At 47.3% G+C, this 20,210-nt stretch overlaps 2 protein-coding genes across 9 annotated transcripts in view; both read left to right on the plus strand.

Annotated features, from left to right (window-relative positions):
- Nucleotides 1-15,750, plus strand: part of pag1 (phosphoprotein membrane anchor with glycosphingolipid microdomains 1) — a 32,469-nt gene extending 16,719 nt beyond the window's left edge. For all 4 annotated transcript variants that reach the window (XM_049751093.1, XM_068649064.1, XM_049751096.2 and 1 more), the window contains 6 exons: nucleotides 10,536-10,761; nucleotides 10,881-10,938; nucleotides 11,429-11,525; nucleotides 11,601-11,773; nucleotides 12,045-12,458; nucleotides 13,919-15,750. In XM_049751093.1, coding sequence (XP_049607050.1) covers nucleotides 10,580-10,761; nucleotides 10,881-10,938; nucleotides 11,429-11,525; nucleotides 11,601-11,773; nucleotides 12,045-12,458; nucleotides 13,919-14,218 — 1,224 coding nt within the window. In that variant the 5' untranslated portion in view covers nucleotides 10,536-10,579 and the 3' untranslated portion in view covers nucleotides 14,219-15,750. The remainder of the gene's footprint in view (nucleotides 1-10,535; nucleotides 10,762-10,880; nucleotides 10,939-11,428; nucleotides 11,526-11,600; nucleotides 11,774-12,044; nucleotides 12,459-13,918) is intronic.
- Nucleotides 15,751-16,327: 577 nt separating this feature from the next.
- The window catches only part of znf704 (zinc finger protein 704), a 57,850-nt gene continuing 53,967 nt past the window's right edge, over nucleotides 16,328-20,210 (plus strand). For 2 of the 5 annotated variants that reach the window (XR_007487849.2, XR_007487848.2), the window contains exon 1: nucleotides 16,330-17,207. Coding sequence is in view for 3 of the 5 variants with exons in the window: in XM_049751077.2 (XP_049607034.1) it covers nucleotides 16,941-17,207 (267 nt within the window). In the remaining 2 variants the exon portion in view is untranslated. Of the gene's footprint in view, nucleotides 17,208-20,210 lie in introns of all 5 variants that reach the window. The other 3 variants (XM_049751077.2, XM_049751075.2, XM_049751076.2) reach the window with 3 other exon arrangements.

A 20,210-nucleotide genomic window follows, 5' to 3' on the forward strand; every position in this document is an offset into this window, starting at 1 on the left:
CTTAATTTCTCAGTTCACACATCTTCTACATGTGTTACTGGTTCTCCAGTTTTTTCTCTAGTTAATTATCAATCCAAAAGCTACGTTTTCTTTTCAGCATTCAACCTGCTCAAAATCAGTCTTTCATCAAAGTCGCTCTACTAATTTTCTATAGTAGTCGCCAACGACTTCAACTATTCAACCTTTCATTCAGGCAGTTATTCATCAATGCTCATCATATGCATCTCACACAGTCACCAAAAAGGAGTCTTCCTATCACATTGGTCCCAATTCATCCAAGCTCACCACACAACATTCATATATCATTTTCAACTCAAGTTTCCTGGTAGAACAATCCACCAATTCAAAAAAAACTTAACTGAAACAAACAACTGGCAAATTAATCTGAATTTTTTCTTTGTTTTTAAATTTGAAGAACTCAATCTCTCAGATTTAGCTTGCATTTAGAATTTTGTATAATCTTATAACACAACTAATCAATTATTCCTATTAAATGTAGCATTGCAAAATCTTAAATTCACAATTTAGCTTCTTCCAATTCCTGAAAGCATGTTCTGTCGTTTTTTTTTTTTCTTTGAATTTCTCATGTGGGCTCGACACTTAAAATGCACTAGTGCAGGTATGGGCAAACTACGGCCCGCGGGCCACATCCGGCCCACGGGACCATTTAATCCGGCCCGCCAACCCTAAATAAATTGTATTATTAAACTTTTTTTTTTTTTTCCCCGGTCATTTTGCCTGCAATGACTGCGTTTCCCCAGTAGATGGGGAACCACTCGCCTGCGCATTTACTACCGGAAGCCGTGTCAGAAAGCTCGGTGCACACTCACAAGTGCGTGTACGTACTCAGTAGTACGGAAATGGCGCACTCTCGCTCTATTTGTCTCAGTGCCGAATTTAGAGCGTGGGCTGTGACGACAGCATTCTTGTAATTTGCGTGCCGAGCTTTCGGATACAGTTTTACGCTAAAGCCACCGACAAACCTTCCCCTGGAATCCTTCCATTAAAATGAGTCGCCCAAGGAAAAGCAAGGTGGACATTGAGTGCCGAGTGTTTAAAAAGAGTGGCCAATTTGGCTCGACGTACGCGACGTGACGTTCAGCCACATGAACATCAACATCAACCCGTCACAGATCTAGGTAAACGGACCAACACCTCGGATCTCTCCTAAGAATTGCCACAACAAATTTTACTCCAGACTATGACACACTAGCAAAAAAAGGGAGACTAACAACACTGTTCCCACTGAAAAAGAAGGGGAGGCTTTCAAGTTTGTTGTAAAAAAATGCATTTTGAATATGCGCTGTACAAATAGCAGGGATTGAAACTTAGCGACCATTCTCATTTTCAAACAATGCAGGATGCTCAAGGACATTGATGCACCACCTGTTTGTGACTAATCTTAACCTGTAAAGTTCTTAAGGCTTACTTTAAGGAAGTGTTTCCCATTTCCTCACCTCTGTTACCAGGTGTTTGTGAGTTAAAACTCTGCTCTGATTTTCAGATACCCCTCACCGTGTTGCCGTTTTGATTACTTTATTTGGATGTATGCTTTCACCGATTCTTCAAGATGATATATTTGGTCAGAATGTTTGCCGTTTGATGTGATCTCATAAGATAAACATACATCTTTCATTAATCTGACCTGCAGGCACTGAAGTGATGGAGACTGTTATTCATAATAACAGTGTCATATTTTATGAGAATCACTGATAGCAGTTTTTTAGGGATGTTTTTTTTTTTTTTAATGCTGTTAATAAATGCATTTGTTTTCAAAAAACTTTTTTTGAATATCCATGCGTTACTACCTACTAAAGGCCCAAATCTTTTATGCAATGACCTTTACAGGTCGTTTATATTACTTCACACAAACACTACATCCAACTGCTCCTGGTTCGGCCCCCCGGTCAAAATTTAGAACCCAATTCGGCCCGCAAGTCAAAAAGTTTGCCCACCCCTGCACTAGTGGATTAGTTTCTGCTCGCAAACAGATTTCTCTCTTTTTCTTTCATTTTTATCTGTCAAAATTGTTTCTGTTCTGCGGTGTAAATTGAATAGACAACAGTCTAGCAAATTTCTTTACACTAAAAGTTTAGCCAATCTTCATCATTTTAACACATACGCACACACATGCACAGCTCTCGCGTGCGGAAGGTAGGTCCCAGCACCAATGATTCGTCACAGGCTGACCATTTCCTGTGGTCGATCATGAGCTGGTCCCTCCCATGCACACGAGGACAGCACATTCTAATTTTATTTACCGTATTTGCCGGTGTATTGGTCGACCTTTTTCGATCCAAAATCGACCGAAAAAAATCGACCTCGACTTATACACCGAGTCATAAAATTTAACTTCGTATTCATCGCTTCAAATGTGATGGTAACCAAGGCCGTTTCTCATGCATCTCATTGTGCGTTGCACTTAGAAAATTTGAACCGGGCGGCGTGCGCGAGTGCGCGGCCCGCTGGAAGTCGAATGAGGCGCCGCGATCTCCTCCGCGGTGCTTATAAACAGCCGATCCGCTCGGCGGGGGCTATTTTCGGCCACTTGGCGCGTGCGCACGGCCTCCCGGATGTGCCGGGCGGGTGCGCGAGCTCGCCGGCCGCTGGAAGTCGAATGAGGCGCCGCGATCTCCTCCGCGGTGCTTATAAAGTGCCGATCCGCTCGGCTTGGAGCTATTTCCGGCCTCCCGTTGGTGCCGGGCGGCGTGCGCGAACTCGCCGGCCGCGATCTCCTCCGCGGTGCTTCTAAACAGCCGCATGCGCACGGCCTCCCGGAATTTGAACACATTTCGGCAATAAATTTCGCATATTGAATTTTGAAGTTTAATATAATGCAACAATTGAGCTCGACTTATACAAAGGATATATCATAAAATCGTAAATTTCCGTCAAATTTTAGGGGGTCGACTTATACACCGAGTCGACCTGTACACCGGCAAATACGGTATTTATCTTCTTGAAGCAAGTTGCATTTCTTTACCACCTGATTTGCATATTTTAACTTTAGTGTAACACAATTTGATCTCTAGTCATTTGTAATTGGGCATACAAACAGCATTGTCATACTTCTTGTATGGACAGGAGCTCTAACAATCTAAAAAGATTTTTGATAACCTGACAATGACATGTTTTGCTGTCATATGGGAGAGGTTTCAGATCTTTTAAATTTCGATACATGATTTGCATAGGACCGGAAACTCCTCTTGCCCCCTTGCTTGAGCCGCGGCTTGAGCTGCGGCCTTGCACCTGCTCACAGGGGCCTTATTGTCTCCTGGTCTGACAAACACTTGTGACCTCATCAGTTTTCATCTTTCTAGCTTTTGTCTCTTGAATTCGTTCTCATCTCTTTGTGAAGATTTCAACCACACTCTAGCACTTCTACCACTTCTTCCACATTTCAAATTTCCTTGTACTCCATACAACCAGCTCAGTGGCCTAGTAGTAGAGTGTCCGCCCTGAGACTGGAAGGTTGTGGCTTCAAACCCCAGCCGGGTCATACCAAAGACTATAAAAATGGGACCCATTGCCTCCCTGCTTGGCACTCAGCATTAAGGGTTGAAATTGGGAGGTTAGATCACCAAATGATTCCCGAGCGCGGCACCGCTGCTGCTCACTGCTCCCCTCTCCCCCAGGGGATGGATCAAAATCACATGGGGATGGGTTAAATGCAGAGGACAAATTTCACCACACCCAGATGTGTGTGTGATGATGATCATTGGGACTTTGGGACTTTATACATTTTCTTCCACTTCAGCATGTATTGCATACAATTAAGAAATCTATTCGCCATGAACTTCTCATCTCAAAGAAGAGCAGAGCAAGAGATTTACCGTTCTTATTTCCCATCTTAATTTTAGTAGTTTAAGGTTTTACAATTTTTTTTCAATTTTTTTTTCTTTGAGGATCCTCAATGCAGGTTTAAATTGACCCTTCAACAAATTACTAGCCTGTATTATTGCCGTGGATGAATGCTAGAACTGATTTTTAGTCAATTTATCCTACCAGTCACACACTCAATCACACAAACTCAAGCGCTTTTTTAGGCCTATCCAGGGATGGGTGTAAAACCCTCCCAAACAGCTTTGGAAAAACGGACAAAAGAAAAAATCTACGCCCTTCTTCAATTAAGAAAAAGAAGCTCTGTTTTTCTTAGCCCGTTTCTTCCACTGGGACTTGAACCCAAGCTGTTCTTTGGCCGGAAAAACATACAAAGAAAAATCTACGCCCTTCCTTGATTAACAAAAAAGAAGCTCCGTGTTTCTTAGCACGTTCCTTCCACTGGGACTCTAACCCAAGCCAGATCCCTCAGCTCGGAAGAACAGACAAAGAAGAGTCTACGCACCTCTTCGATGAACAAAAAAGAAGCTCTGCTTTTCTTAGCCTGTTCATTCCACTGGGACTTGAACCCAAGCTGGCTCTCGTGCACCTCTACGTTTTACGCGTTTCACAACAACACAATCACACAACTTCAGGCCTTTAACTTACTTGTCCCCTGGTTCGTTGCACTGCCGGGTCCCGTCAATCCACCTCTGTCAGACGAAGGCAGACCTAAGATGCTGGCCCGGCGAAGAATTCTCTTCCCAGGTCTTTCTTTATCAGGTCCTCCTAATGGACTCTGGCTTGTCGACAATGCAGCACGTCCTTCTTCGTCAGACAGATAGCGGGTATGAGGGATCCCGGGTTTCGGCACCAAAATGTTAGAGATTTGCTCACTCCAACTTATTTTGCAAGAACCACACGGGAGACAAGCAAGTCCTTTTAGACACCTGCAGGTGGAGAGTTCACCCGTTGAAGGAATGAAGTCTAAACTCTCCCTCCTGCAAGAGCATATTTATTAAGAAAAACAGAGTGGGGGTAAGAGTGGACTGGATAGAGAAAGCCCTTGTTCTCTAGCCAAAACATATCAGGGGGTGTTTTACGACCTTGTGTAGGATGGGACAAGCTAGGTTATTTATTAACGGTTGCATTCCAACATAATCATACAATAAGGATAATCTGAAAAACCCTGACACCTGGGGACTCTGAGGCGGACTCTCCAATCTCTGGGGTCGAAGTCACTGAGGTAGTTAAAAAACTCCTCGGTGGCAAGGCCCCGGGGGTGGATGAGATCCGCCCGGAGTTCTTAAGGGCTCTGGATGTTGTGGGGCTGTCATGGCTGACACGCCTCTACAACATTGTGTGGACATCGGGGACAGTACCTCTGGATTGGCAGACTGGGATGGTGGTTCCCCTCTTTAAGAAGGGGGACTGGAGGGTGTGTTCCAATTACAGGGGAATCACTCCTCAGCCTCCCTGGTAAGGTCTATTCAGGGGTGCTGGAGAGGATGGTCCGTCGGGAGGTTGAACCTCGGATTCAGGAGAAGCAGTGTGGCTTTCGTCCTGGCCGTGGAACAGTAGGCCAGCTCTACACCCTCAGCAGGATCCTCGAGGGTGCATGGGAGTTCGTCCAACCAGTCCACATGTGTTTTGTGGACTTGGAGAAGGCGTTCGACCGTGTCCCTCGGGAGGTTCTGTGGAGGGTGTTCGGAAGTACGGGGTGCCGAGCCAACTGATAAGGGCGGTTCGGTCCCTGTATTACCGATGCCAGAGTTTGGTCCGTATTTCCGGCAGTAAGTCGGATTTGTTCCCAGTGAGGGTTGGACTCCGCCAAGGCTGCCCTTTGTCACCGATTCTGTTCATAACTTTTATGGACAGAATTTATAGGCGCAGCCAAGGCGTTGAGGGGGTCGGGTTTGGGGACCTCAGCATCGCGTCTGTGCTTTTTGCAGACAACGTGGTGCTGTTGGCATCTTCAGGCTGTGATCTCCAGCTCTCACTGGAGCGGTTCGCAGCCGAGTGTGAAGCGTTCGGGATGAGGGTCAGCACCTCCAAATCCGAGTCCATGGTCCTCAATCGGAAAAGGGTGGAATGCCCTCTTCGGATCGGGGATGAGATCCTGCCCCAAGTGGAGGAGTTTAAGTGTCTTGGGGTCTTGTTCACGAGTGAGGGGAGGATGGCGCGCGAGATCGACAGGCGGATCGGTGCAGCGTCGGCAGTAATGCGGATTCTGTACCGGTCCGTTGTGGTAAAGAGAGAGCTGAGCCAAAAGGCAAAGCTCTCAATTTACCGGTCGATTTACGCTCCTACCCTCACCTATGGTCACGAGCTATGGGTCGTGACCGAAAGAACGAGATCCCGGATACAAGCGGACAAAATGAGTTTTCTCCGCAGGATGTCCGGGCTCTCCCTTAGAGATAGGGTGAGACGGAGTAGAGTCGCTCCTCCTCTACGTTGAGAGGAGCCAGATGAGGTGGCTCGGGCATCTCATCAGGATGCCTCCTGGACGCCTCCCTGGGGAGGTGTTCCGGGCATGTCCCACCGGTAGGAAACCCTGGGGACGACCCAGGACGCGCTGGAGAGACTATGTCTCTCAGCTGGCCTGGGAACGCCTTGGGATCCCCCGGGATGAGCTGGATGAAGTGGCTGGGGAGAGGGAAGTCTGGGAGTCCCTCCTGAAGCTGCTGCTCCCGCGACCCGACCCCGGATAAGCGGAAGAATATGGATGGATGGATGGATGGAGTGACAAAATATATATATTTTTTGCTCACAATGCAAACTCAATCATTTGCCTATGATGAAATGCAATGAATGTAATTGACGCAGCTATTGTGCCTCCACACCTCACTGCGACAAGTTAAACCACATCAAGACTTACCTGTCCAAACTGTTACTCCCAAAATTTTTCATATTCAAGAGTAACAGTATGCATTTTCTTTTGGGTATCTGCGTGTGTAAGGTAGCGAGCAACGCAGCCAGTGTCGACGGCTCTTAATAGCAAAGCGGAAGCAACTGCTAAGTTCTCTTGCGGCTCATATGATGAAAGGTGGAAGACGCTCAAGCATTTGGGGAATGTTGACAGCATGCCGAGTCATTGGACACGTACTGTCAAAGCTGCGCTAATTGTAACCTCACGACGGGGAATGTCAGAGCATGTTTTGCGCTGACGGTTGTGCAAGTCACCGTTGTAAACATCAGCCATGAACTGATCATTTCCAAAATCGTGACAGCTGGCCTAAAGGTTACTTTCAATTTACCATATTTTTCGCACTATAAGGGGGCACCCTCATTGAATTTTTTATTTTAGAAATTATTTGATATATAGGACGCACCGGATTAAAAGGCGCATAATATAGAAGCTATACAGCATCAAACTGAGGTTGACTAGGGTTGTGGTATGCATCCATTAAATGGTGCTGTGCTAAAGGGACTGTTAACCCAGTCAATGAAGTAAAGTCCAACTCCCTTTCTGTATAAAAGTGATATGCTTTGACTTCTTGGTTCAGCAACCCCACTAATTTTTTTTATGGTCATAAATTTCTTTCATAAACCAGTCAATGAGGTATTCAGTCAAACTTTATATATAAACTGCACAATAAGCAATGAGCCCTCAGTAAACAATCGCGTTTCTCAAATTATCTCCTATAAAAGTGATTGGAACCGACTAAAATTCGATCTAACACATTGGTACTGCTTACTTATGTTTCCCTTCCATATTGATCTGTAAATTTACTCGAAACATTAACGGAGCAGCCTATTTTGAAATGAAAGAGCCTCGTGCGTATAGCAGCTATCAGCATTAGCCACCCGCAAACTACCATGAGCCTCAGCTTGCAGACTCCCATGAGGCTCAGCAAAGTGTCATGGCGGCCCCCTGTAAACAATCATGTTTCTTAAACTCTCTCCCATAAAAGTGATTGGAACTGACTAAAGACCGTTTTAACACATTGGTGCTGCTTATTTATGATTCCGTTGCATATTGATCCGTAAACATACTCGAAAATATTAACGGAACAGCCTATTTTGAAATGAAATAGCCTTGCAGGTACAACAGCTATTCAGTGACGCCCCCTGACCACGGTTGCTGTAATGCTGGGAAGCGATGCGACCTTGTAATTTACTAGTCGTACTAAAACGTACTGAAACATCTTGGCAGAGCGCTGTGTACAGCCAGTATGGATCAACAAATTCATCAATTGATCCATATATAAGGCGCTCTGCATTATAAGGTGCACTGTGGTTTTGAGTAAATTTTAAGTTAAGTGCGCTTAATAGTGCGAAAAATACGGTACTCTTTTTTTCCCCTTTGCACGTTAAAGTAACAAAAGAATCTTGGCTACATAGTCATTCAAACGTTAGGGCTTTGCTCTCGGCAGAGGTCAACAAATGGATGCGAAGAAAAGGTTGATAGGCATAACGTTGGGTTGCGTTCAAAGAAAAAAAGGAGTGTGGCCAGCTGCTTTAAGGAATCTCAGCAGACAGGAAATAAGGCGATTGGTCTGTTTTGGGAGACATCCTGCTGAGTCGGCACCCCCCTCCCCTCTCCCCCCAGGCGTGTAAGAGAGGGAGGGAGGGAGGGAGGGAGGGAGGGAGGGAGGGAGGGAGGGAGGGAAAGTGTCCACAAGCATCCACAGGCAAAATCCAAAGTGTCCTAATGGGATGGGAAGTGCGCCACCAGCCACACAAACATTTCATTGTGTTGCTTGTAAAAGCATCGCTTCTTTCTAGAGGAGACATTTTCATCTTCTGTCGTTCCCAGCACCTGCCCAGACCGACGCGAGAAAGAAAGGCAAAGCCTCTCTGTCACTCCAGCAGCCTTGAGGGAGTCCGTATTCATTTCATCATTTGCTTGTGTGGAGGCATTCTTGAATAACTCTTAGCATTTTACTTTGACCTGTGACTTTTGTTTTCCCGCCTGCTCGTCGCTTTTCTGTTGGCAGCCGCGGTTCTGCTTCATTGTTCCTTTTGAATCTGAATCAACGAGCAAACGTCGGCCCAGTGCGATGATATTCGCTTCCTTTGCTGCTTTTGTAAGGCGAACGCAGGAAGAGCCCGCGGGGGAATTCCAACATGGCTTCCCTTCCATGGATGTGCTCGTGGCCTTGTGGCGATAAAAATAGCAACGTGACATTTGACTGACGTGAATGTCTGTCATTAGCAACCCAAGAAAAAAAAGTTGCAAGAAGCCACGTCGGAAAAGCCCGACACAAAGCACCCCCCCCACCCCACCGCCCCCGTGTGGCTTTAAACTTGACACTTTGTAATTCATCTGCGTGTAGACAAACCCAAAGTTATTCATCTGGTTCCTATTTGTCGGGGAGCGTTTTAATAATATATGCCTGCTGCTGCCATTGTTGTGCAGCTCATCTTCCAGCCCGAATTGCCACCTTCTCTAGAAGGAACTTTCTGGGTCGCCAGGGGATTACCGCAGTCCGGGACGGACGGGGTGTTGCGAGGCCGGGTCGGGGGTCAGCAAATGAGTGGGAGTCGAGTGAGCGATGGAGCGCGGTTAGCGGGGAGTAATGTCAACGTTCTGACAGCCTACAAATGCTTGAATTCTATGACATGGCTTGAACTGGAGAATAGTAACGCCTGGGACTGCAATGGGTCAATAACCCTCCCGCCCCCCTTAGCATTTTGTGAGTCCATCATATACCAGCATTCCTCCAACGCTGCAGGGGCAGGACAAACGCCCATTCGCAGAGATGCCACACAAGCCAGAGATTAGGCTGTCAAGCTCCACACGAGGATGAGGATGCCAGCCTCCTCTTCCGTCCCCCTAGCAACCACGTAACCCGCGGTGACGTTAGTTGAGAATGTTGCCATGGAGATTTGTAGGGTTTGTTTTCCGCATTATTGTTTTTCCTATAGCACCTTATTCTGTCTCATGGTTACATTTAATAGAGCCACCTGTTGTGTTACTTTTATTTAAATGTTTTTTCCTTACTCATTTTTAGCGTCATATTCAACCATTTGCATACGATTGTGTTTTTTACTCCATCGGACGTTGTTACTACTGAAATGATTTCCTTTCTGGTTTGTAGCCTTTTGACATCCTGACATCGATTTGGCCTCGAGGCTCTGGCATGCAGTGAATATACTTTCTGCATAAATAAGCGCGCCAGCTGGGAATAGTTCATCAAGAACACGCACGATTGATTTTTTTCCCTCTCGGGCGCGTCGTCGTTTTGCCAATGAGGCCAGACAGGTGTTTGGCGTCCTCGCACGGCAGCAATCCCTCACAAATTGCATAATTTATCCTGTCCCGCATTCAAGTAAATCACTCATGGGAGGATTACGTTTCAAGCAGTTTAAAAAAAGCAATAGATGATATTGTACCGGCGCCCCTGCTGGATTCAATCCGCCTCCCATCGCGGCCTTTCTGCGACGCTAATGGCACTCTGCCTATGTCAAGTTGTTCAAACAAGTCGTTGTGGCTGTCAAAGAATGTCCTGGCACGCATGACACGCTGCGCCAGGTGGAATTTTGTAAATATAGAAATTATGCATGCATGCGTCAAAAAATCAAAATATGAATAAATAAATAAACTAAATACTAAACAAAATAATTTTATGGTGACAAATGTTATGCTGTCCAATAAATAAATGTATTTTTTTTCTCCCTAGCACAACAACAAATATGCACTGTTTGTGTATTTTGTATCTCATTTGAATAGATATGGGGGGAGGAAAAAGCTAAACTGTTGTGTTTTGCAGCTGGCGCCTGTCCAATGCACTGTCCTGCCCTGATGTGATGCGTCATGGCCCCCTTGCTGAGCAGCGTGTGGTGGGAGCCAGAGGCGGCGGTGGTCGGCGCAGGGGGCCAGGCGGTGACCTGGCTGGGCGGAGGTGGCGCTCAGCTGGCTCCACCGGTTGCCCTCAGCACCCTGGTCGCCCTGCTGCTGGTGTCCGTGCTCTTGCTGTTGTGTGCCGGTTGCCGCGAGTGAGTACGACGCAGGATGGGAGATGACATCTTCTTCACGCACACCTACATCATCCGCTGAGAAAACCCTCCTTGAAAATTGTGATTGAAATACATCCATCCTTTGGTAATCTATGCAGGCCAAAGAAAGCAGCCGTTGGGCATCCTGCAGGCAACAGAGTCGACCTCATGGATGCTGTGAGTACACTTCAAAATGAAGAAACAAAAAAAAAATCATCTTTTTCTAATTAAAAGTGTACTTTCTAATTAAAAGTGTATTATTAAGAAAAAATAGATTGGCTTGTTTAAGCCAGAAGATGACATTGAGAGTGGAGCTGCAATGACTTTTGCATCCACTCGGTGTCGCTTTTTCCCCCACACAGTCTGTTTTTGCATCCATCCCTCTGCGGAAGGTCAACAAGGACCAAAAAAAGGCAGTCGTCTCCAGTGTTAGCATTAGTCACTTTCACACATAGACTCTGCCAAAATTGACTCATTGCAGCCATAACAGACCTGACATTTGACTTTGTGTTTGACACAGAAGCTAGCAGAGGAGACAGAACATGTGTAGGAACATGAATCAAGTGAAGCACGTGTGGCTGTGGTCTAGTTTTAAGATAACAATCTTCCTATGAAAGCTTAAATGGCCTTCATGCCATTCGGCCAACGATGTCAATTTCCTTTCCAGGTGTCGGATAAAGAGATGGTCAGCCGGTTGGCCGACAGTCCGGTGACAGATGTTTGCGTCAGCAGCTCTCACGACGGACCTCTCACCTGCGGCACAAGTACGTGATGGCGACTCGGCTCATTCTCGACCAATTGGGAAGCTGCAAACATAATTGCCACATGCATTTGTGAAGTCCTCACAGACACGCAAGCCAGCAGCCCCCAGGCCTCAGAGGAGATAACCTCCAGCCAATTGGAGCGCAGGTCTTCCAAGTGTCCGCAGGGACGCCAGCTGCCCAGCATCCCACCCAGTAGCCCCCTGCTGAGGCACGCTGCCCCGCCCACTTCGGGGGACAGCACCTACGAGGTCATCCATTTAGAAAAGTATTCTATTCATGAGATTAAAAACAATAATCATAATAATAATGTGTCAGGGTGTATCTGTTCAGTATGTTTTTTTCGTTTTGTTTCATTTTGGTTTATTTTTACAATATGTTAATTCACAACAGTGTTTTTGGAACCTGCAAAAAAATAGATATGTAGATAGACATGTTGCTTTTTGTGAAATTCATGGCAACCTGGTACTCAGTAACATTTCCAGTAAAACGTCTCACTTTTTTTTCTTTTTTTAAATGCAGGTGGTGAACGACATGTCTACAGCGTCCCGCGACGTCAGCGTCGAGGACTCCCTCTACGAGACAGTCAAGGAGCTCAAAGAACCCCCGAAGAAGCTGGGACTCCCCAACGGTACCGTTGGCCCATCTCCTGCGAACACCCCCCCTCCTCCGCCCCTCCTCAACGGCCACGCCGGCAGCCCCAGCGGCAGCCCCGGCGCACACGAGTACGCCTCGGTGGACCGCAACAAGAAGAGCCGCTACAGTGCCGACCTGGAGGCAAAACGGCGGTCTCAAGGTGCCGGTGTTCCATCTCCCAGGCTTAAGGAGGAACCTGAAGATTTCCCGCCGCCGCTACCAGAGAAATTTATGGATGAAAACGAGAACCGGCACATGCTGATGAACGGACATGTCGGGGCCGAGCCGCACAATGGGAAGGTGAGTCGGCGTCGGCCGTTTGCGCTTTACAATACGTGTGTGCGTCTTATTTCGCTGCTTGTCCACCCCCTGGGCCGATTTGAGATTAACCCTGAGCCCTTCCAGCTCTCCTCGCTTTATACTCGTGTGCGACCACCGAGTGATTTGTTTTGTCCTGTCAATTGTGTGCGTGCGTTGTGAGAGAGCCAGCCGCTCTCGGTTCCGGTGACAGTTACTCTGGTGCTATGATGGATGACGGCTCGGTTTAGGCGCCGGCGTGGCCGCGCTGTATGTAAATGCCCTCGGGCGGCGGTACAGTAAGTGCACGCGTTGTCTCCCGATCGCTATTGAGCGGCAACAAAGGGCAGCCCAGCCTGGCAGTTTCAGACGCCAGCCTCGCCCATGGGCCTTTTAGGAAATTAGGTTAGGCCAACCAATGGGCTCCCGGGACCGCCGGCGTCACAGTCCCAGCCTCCACACTCCACAATGTGTGCTTCTCTTTCACCGCCGTTGTCATTGTTATGAAGTGAGGATAATAAGTGTCAGCATAAATGACATTGCCGGTGGACGCATGATGACTTGTCCGGTGAGCTCAGTTTAATCAGAATAGCGTCATTCACACGTGTCTGTCGTAATCCTCTGACATTTTACGTGTAAGTTACCAAATAGGATTCCTTCTGCCACAAAGCAAAGTTAACAAACACGGATCCTTTTCTGCTCACAACTGCATCGCTCAAATGCGCTTGACCGCGTTCGCCACTTAGCAATGACACTCGTGGCCAGTAGGAGGGGCTCACGCTGCCAAATTAGCAGCCAAACGGAAAAGCCTTCAGAGCTACACGATGTGTGGAAGATCCAAAAAAGTCATCACGTGTTCATAAGTCACGTCGCCTGAAGATGGGGTGATGGGTGACGCCCGGGTCTAGTGTCATCGTTCCATCATCATCCTCACATCCTCCTCCTCCGCCCCCCGGTGCTTCGAGCAGTCGCCTCAACCCTGATGGAGCAAAGTGTGGAAACGAGATAGTAAATTAGCAATTTCCACCTGATGGCGTTGGTTCCTGAGAGACTTTGTGGCCGGAGGATTGTTCTAAATGCTCGCTGGGAGGTGCCGTCAGAAAAGGCAGCCCGAAATCCCAAATGCGATCTGTTCGCATGTTTCCCCAGATGGAAGCGCTTTGCTTGAGGCGAGCACCAAACAATGAAAACGATGACAGAAGATCAGACAGCGGGCTCTAAGGTGGGGTAACCCACCAGGGGATCCTCTGCACTCCCCTTTGGTTGAAATGTTGACACATTTTAAGTGGGTTAAACTTTATGCAACAAAGTATTGAGAACAAGCAACTAAGTTACCAAATAAGATTCCTGTACGGTTTGCCATCCGCCAACCACAAACATGCTTCCTTACACACCAACCGGCCGAGTTAGCAGATGTGGCTCCTCGCGCGGCTAATCTGCCAAATGTTGCCTTTGTGTTTTAGTCTGGTGAGCACTCCAACGTGGAACCAATGACAGCGCAGGACATTAGCGCCAGCCACGACTACAGCAGCATCGGCGAGCTCAAAGGCCTGATTGTGGCCGGGCCGTCCGGGGATCTTTACGCCAGCGTGATGGACGTCTATGCCCGGCCGGTGGGGGGCACCGCCCGGGACGGTGGCGATCCGGGCTATGAAAGCATCCACATGCCCGACACCGGCTGCTCGGACGAGGAGCGCCCCGGAGTGGATGGCTCGGAACCAGACTACGAGAGCGTGGGAGACTCAGGTCCGAGTCGCCTTTGAGCGACCCATCATTGCCATCCGCCTTCTCTCGTGGGCTCGTCGCCATCTTTTGGTACACTGTCATCGGTACTACCTGGTAGCAGTAGCAAAAAACTCCGAATGACATCTCAGGATTTCGGATATCGAGATGTCTCAAAGGCCATTCCGGTGAGAACGCCAAACTGCAACCTGACATTGGTTCCTTTCATATCAAGATCACCTGCATTTTCGAGATTCAAAGTGGTGTCTTAGTGGCAACTTAGGGGTGGCACAATTCCCTCCGCGGGCCACCTGATGCGCCGGCCTTTGAGTTTTGTCACCATTCCGAAGCGGCAACAATAACTTTCAGGGACGTGTCCTCCCCTCCAACTTGGGCCCGCTGCAATTTCTTCTTTGAGCAGCCAGCCTACATGGCAACCCTTTTGAGAGCTCACCCTTCAGCGCCAACACTCCTCAAACGTGACTTTCTCACCTGTCTAGAGATGGCCCAGCACACGCCAGCCACGTGTTGTCAATGCGCTTCGTTATCAAGTTTTTCCTGGCACTCCCACGTGGGCATCTCTTCCTGTGAGTTTATTTATTTCTGACGATGTGCCAATGTGAATGCCTGACTGGCTGCCATAAGAAAACTCAGTTTGGACTTTTCCCTCTGGTTTCCAGCGCTTTTTTTTAAGGAAAACATTTGGTACGCGTTCCCTTGACTTTTTGACAACTTCATTCGTTTGGACAGGATGCTAAATTCAGACGTTATTCTTAGCAATGACCAATGCAGATGATTTCGATGTGATCTTGACCTTATATCGTCTTTGGTTCCTTGATGTTGTCCAAGCGCAAGGTCTACAATCGTGGTACAGTATTTTTTGTTTCTTCTGCACAATTAAGGCTTAGTAGCACAACAATACTTACTAGAAAGCACTATTTTAACCTAGCTTTGCTTATGGCAATATAGTACACTTGTGTTTATTTGTTATTTTTTAAATATTGTCATGATAACAAGAGCACTGACGTGCGTGTGCAAATGGCAGCGTCCGATGGTTAGTTACATGCTTTGCCCTAGTAGCCAAACGTGTGTGGGGGAAAAAAATGCTCCAGTGTATTGGTACGTATATTTTTGTGGTACTTTAATTTAAAAGTGAATTGTACTTTTTGTTTTTTGTTATGATGTTTTGTGCAGATTGCCTCTATGTACCAGCTCAGTGTACTAGTGATAGAGTGTCCGCCCTGAGACTGGAAGGTTGTGGGTTCAAACCCCGGCCGGGTCATACCAAAGACTATAAAAATGGGACCCATTGCCTCCCTGCTTGGCACTCAGCATTAAGGGTTGGAATTGGGGTGTTAGATCACCAAATGATTCCCGAGCGCGGCACCGCTGCTGCTCACTGCTCCCCTCTCCCACAGGGGATGGATCAAAATCACACAGGGATGGGTTAAATGCAGAGGACAAATTTCACCACACCCAGATGTGTGTGTGATAATCATTGGGACTTTAACTTATGTTTTTTGAATGATTCAACTTGTGGCTATTTGACTAAATATAAACACGTACAGCTTGACGGGTCTGCTGTCGCGTTAATTAAAAAATAGATTAGAATTCTGAAATTTCTGCACATTTTGACCAAAATGTTATTGGTCAAATTCCAAAATGAATTTAGGTTTGCTGAACTCTAGATCTCACATGACACTGGCAGATTGAACTCCAAAGTTTTGTACAACTTAGGTAACTTATTTTCTCTAAAATATTTGCTCCTAACTTTGAAGTGCAAGTTTAAGTTGTGTGCTGTGACCAAAATTTGAGGTCGGATTCTCAAGTGTGAAAAATGAGTGAATGTTGAAGTTCTAATCACATGACTATCGTGCTGCTGCCTGAAGAAAATCATGTGCCACATTGAGATGATTTACTGCCATGTGGATGGATGCACGTCCCAAGAATTACTTCCTCAGTTTGGTAGACGCATACATACTGAAAGCCAATATGACCCTTCAACTTCCTAAAGGGCCCTTTATTTACTTTATTGGGTTGAAACCCACATGAATTGTCTGCTTTGTTTACATTGACAAAAACAAGGGGGGGGGGGGGGGGGGGGGGGCTTATGGGGGCGTGTGCTCCGGTGGCCAATGGCGGAGCGTCTCTATCGCGGGACCGCACATGTTTACGCGCAGCATTCCGCCGGTTGAAGCTACAGCTTAGTCCGGACTGGAGCAGGCCGCAACTGGACGCGGAATTCTCCACATGGGATGTTTTTAAAACCATTTCGGCTCCTGTGAATCAACTTCAGCGAATGGCGTTGAGTGCGAGCCTTGAGCCCGACGATTAGAAGCGAACTCGTCGACGAAAAGAAGGTTGCGGGACTTGCTAGTAGCCATTTTTCTCAATCGTATGCACGTAACATGGCGGTTCGGCCGGCTCCGCGTTTTCTCGCCGACTTCCCTCTCAGCTAGCGAGGCAAGCAGCGAAAACAAACAGGTCGAGGCGAGGAAAAAAGAGAAGCTTGGCAGCCGGTTTTGGACGTGGGAAGAATTGTTTGCTTGTCCTCAGCGTGGAAGTTGGCGAAGACGACGGCGTTCGTTGGAGTGTCGAGTCGGTCGAGTATGTTCCCGCTTCCGGACGTTTTGTCAGGGCTCCCGCCGCCGCTGCCGCCCCTTGACGTTTACCAGCCGAGCCGCTCCATGCAGTAAAAAAGAAAAAAAAAATATTTCACCCCCCGCCCCCTGGTAAATTTGCTTCGGACACCCGCGTAGAAAAATGCACAACCGGCGTCTGGTGAAGCGCTCCGTCCTTGGCAGCCGTGTGTACGCGTCGAGCCCGACCGGCGACGGCGCCCCAGTGACCGGAGTGGTCCAGGCTGTCAAGCAGGAAAGCGCCGAGGACGCGGGGGCCCGGCGCGGAGGAAACACTAGCAGCGTCTACACGGTGCTCCTGCCGGACGGCAGCCTGAAGGAGTTTGCCGAGGACGAGATAACCTCCGCCGGCTTGAACCACACGAAGGGGCCACTCAAGTCCAGCTTGAAGGTGCGTACAAAGGGGGCGGCCGGGGTTGTTGTTGTGGCCGTTTCAAGCGCACCCTCCGCGGGGCGCGTTGACGGTCAGTGCAAAAAGGCAGGCTGTCATGAGGATTTGGTGACGTTCCGCAATGTGGGACAAAAGGGGCTCGACTGGGGGCTTGCGACGTGTTTCTTTTGAGCACTAGCAGGCGGCCGAGCAGACTGGCCTCCGGTTTTTCACATTTGACGCAAAGTTGCAAGCGACGATTCCGTTTTAAGCGTCCCATTTAGCCTAAGATGACGACGCATTCACTCTTATGCACATACTAGTTGTTGTTTTTGTCACATGGTGTGACTTAAACAATGCACAGCAACAGGACATTTGAGCTTGCTTTTCGTGGCTATTGCAATCAGTTACTCGTTGTCAGTTGTCCCGTTGAACATCAAATGGCGCACATTTTGCAGTCTAACTGTAAAGACGTGTTTTGCAGTCAGCTGCGTGTGCTTCAGACTGCCACATAACATAAGTTTGCCTGTTGATTTTCTTTTTGTCACATGCCATGATGCAAACTGCCAAACACTGGAGCTTGTAATTTCCTCACATTTTCACGAGTTTTGAAGCCAGATGTTGGATTTTAATCATCCCATGTGGATAAAATGGCACACATTTCGTTTGATTACCACATTTTGTTTGTGTTTTGCTGTTACGTAACTCACATTTACCCCTTTGTCTTCTCCAACAGCGGTTAGTTGTGTTTTGTGTTAACATGGCACGATGTCAACAATGCCCAATGCAGGCCATTGCTATTTTGACCACATCTTGTTGACATTTTGCCTTATGTGTTTAATTTTAGCACTATTAATTGTCATACAAGGAAAAAAAAAGAGTTAACCACGTTTGAATACAACTTGTAGAAAACTACAACTGACACTTGTTACAAATGGACAAACAAGTCGTCTATTCATTTGAAGCACCCTAAAAGTACCCTTGTCATGATTCATCTAGTTGCAAGGTAGTGTTTCAAGGGTCTCGATTGTATTTGTCCTGTCTGAGGATTAATACTAGGACCGGGAATTAATTTTATATTTGACTTTTCAAGGTTCTTAAAATAATTATAAGTTGTACAAAACAAACATCAATAGCCTTACTTTTGGAGGAATGCAAAAATACCGCCTCCTTGGTGCGGTAAAGGCTCACTTCTATCTTATGGAGTATATGTGGCCTGTTTTTGAGCGAGAGCATGTCTTCAAATTATTTAGCAATATTTTATTTGATTTATACAATTTATGCACGTCAAAGAGAAATACAGTCAAACCTCGGTTTTCGAACGTCCCGGTTCTCGAACAAATTGGAATTCGAACGAAAAATTCGAGATTTTTTTGCTTGGGTTGTTGAACAAAATTCGGATGTCGAACCTCGCGAGATGAGCCGAAAGGACCCGAGAAAACTCGACCGCGCGGCCCGGATGCTGACTGACTCCGTTCGTTATTGTAGTTTCGTCATTTTGAGGATTGTATTAACCCCCTAATCATGCCTCCAAAGAAAGCAAGTGGGAGCAGTAAAGCCATCCTAAAACACAAAGACGCTCTTAAGGCAATGCGACAGTGAGCGCCCGGCGCGCTGCGGTTGCGCGATCGGACAAAATTAAGCTCCCTGCGCACTTAGGTCCACTTAAATTTTACAAAGTACATCAGGACTTTAAAAATATTTTCTAAATTTCAGCGACGGCTCTGTCAAAGTAATGCGACCAGCGCGGTGCAGTTGCGTGTTCGGCGGTGCGCTGCAGTTGCGCGATCGGACAAAAATGCGCGAATGAAAAAATGCTTTAAAAAGACGTTTTTTTAGTCTTGGAACGGATTTTTTTTCCCCCATTATTTGTAATGGGGAAAATAGATTCGGAATTCGACCAATTCAGTTCTCGAACCGCCTTCTGGAACGGATTGTGGTCGAAAACCGAGGTTTGACTGTATATGCAGTAAATATTATTTGTGTTTGTACGACGAGACTGGCCACCAGTCTCCTGACTGTGGACTCAAGTTGAGTAATGCATTCCATTTCTTGTTTTATGGTTGTCATCGCACCCCTTGTGATGCTCACCGAGCTGAAGTCTGACCATATTCAGTTGTACGGCGTACTTATGAGGCGTGTTTTTGCACAAAGCCCCAAATTGTTTTACTTTAACTTCATTGTGTTTACGTTTGTAACCTCAGGAAACAAAATAACCCATATGTCTGTTTCCATGTGTGTCATGTCCACACAAGTGTGCCTCCGAGGTAAAAAACAAGCCATAAAATGAGCAGAGGCGTGTGTGTGCCCGCGCTCTGTGTGTGTGTGTGTGTCAAGTTGCTTTTTGAAACAAGGGCGGGGGGGGGGGTTTGCTTGCGGGTGTACGCTGGCCGCCAAGGGGGTGGCCAGCGTACACCCGCAAGCAACCCAGCTGTGCGGGCCAACAAAGCGGGCACCCCCGGGTCGGCAGCGGGTGGCATCCTCTGAGGAATCCGAGCACTTGGCACCGTGCCCGCGTTGCCAAACAAACCGGGAGGGCGCGCGCATGCATGCACGCATGCGCATTCATGGCCACTTGTTGACAGCATGCTTGTGATTTGGCAGCGTGACAAAAGAGGCATGACGATTGCAATGGGTGGCGGGAGATTGTCTTTGTTCAGGAGCAGGCTGCGTCAATGAGTTGCGTCTGGAAGGGATGCTGTGGCTTTTATTGAGAATAGCTTGTGTTGCTTCTCGCAGATTTAAACAATGACAAAATGTTTAACTTGCCCATCCTCAACGAAATACAACCGAAAACAAGAAAATGTCGGCCGCCGTCACACAAGTGGGACTCAAGGAGAACATTTTGTAATGGCGTGTCATCACAGAAATTAGATACAAGTCGGGAAAATGTAAGGCATTGTCCATCATCTCAGAATTTAAACAGTAGAACTTTGAAAAAATGTCTCGCACGCGGTTCATCATCAATAAGGTCAAACTCTGTGAGAAAATGTCCAGCAAAATGTGTCCATTATCAGCAAAGTC

Source organism: Syngnathus scovelli, chromosome 19 (genome assembly GCF_024217435.2).
Source record: "Syngnathus scovelli strain Florida chromosome 19, RoL_Ssco_1.2, whole genome shotgun sequence".
Lineage (NCBI taxonomy): Eukaryota > Metazoa > Chordata > Actinopteri > Syngnathiformes > Syngnathidae > Syngnathus > Syngnathus scovelli.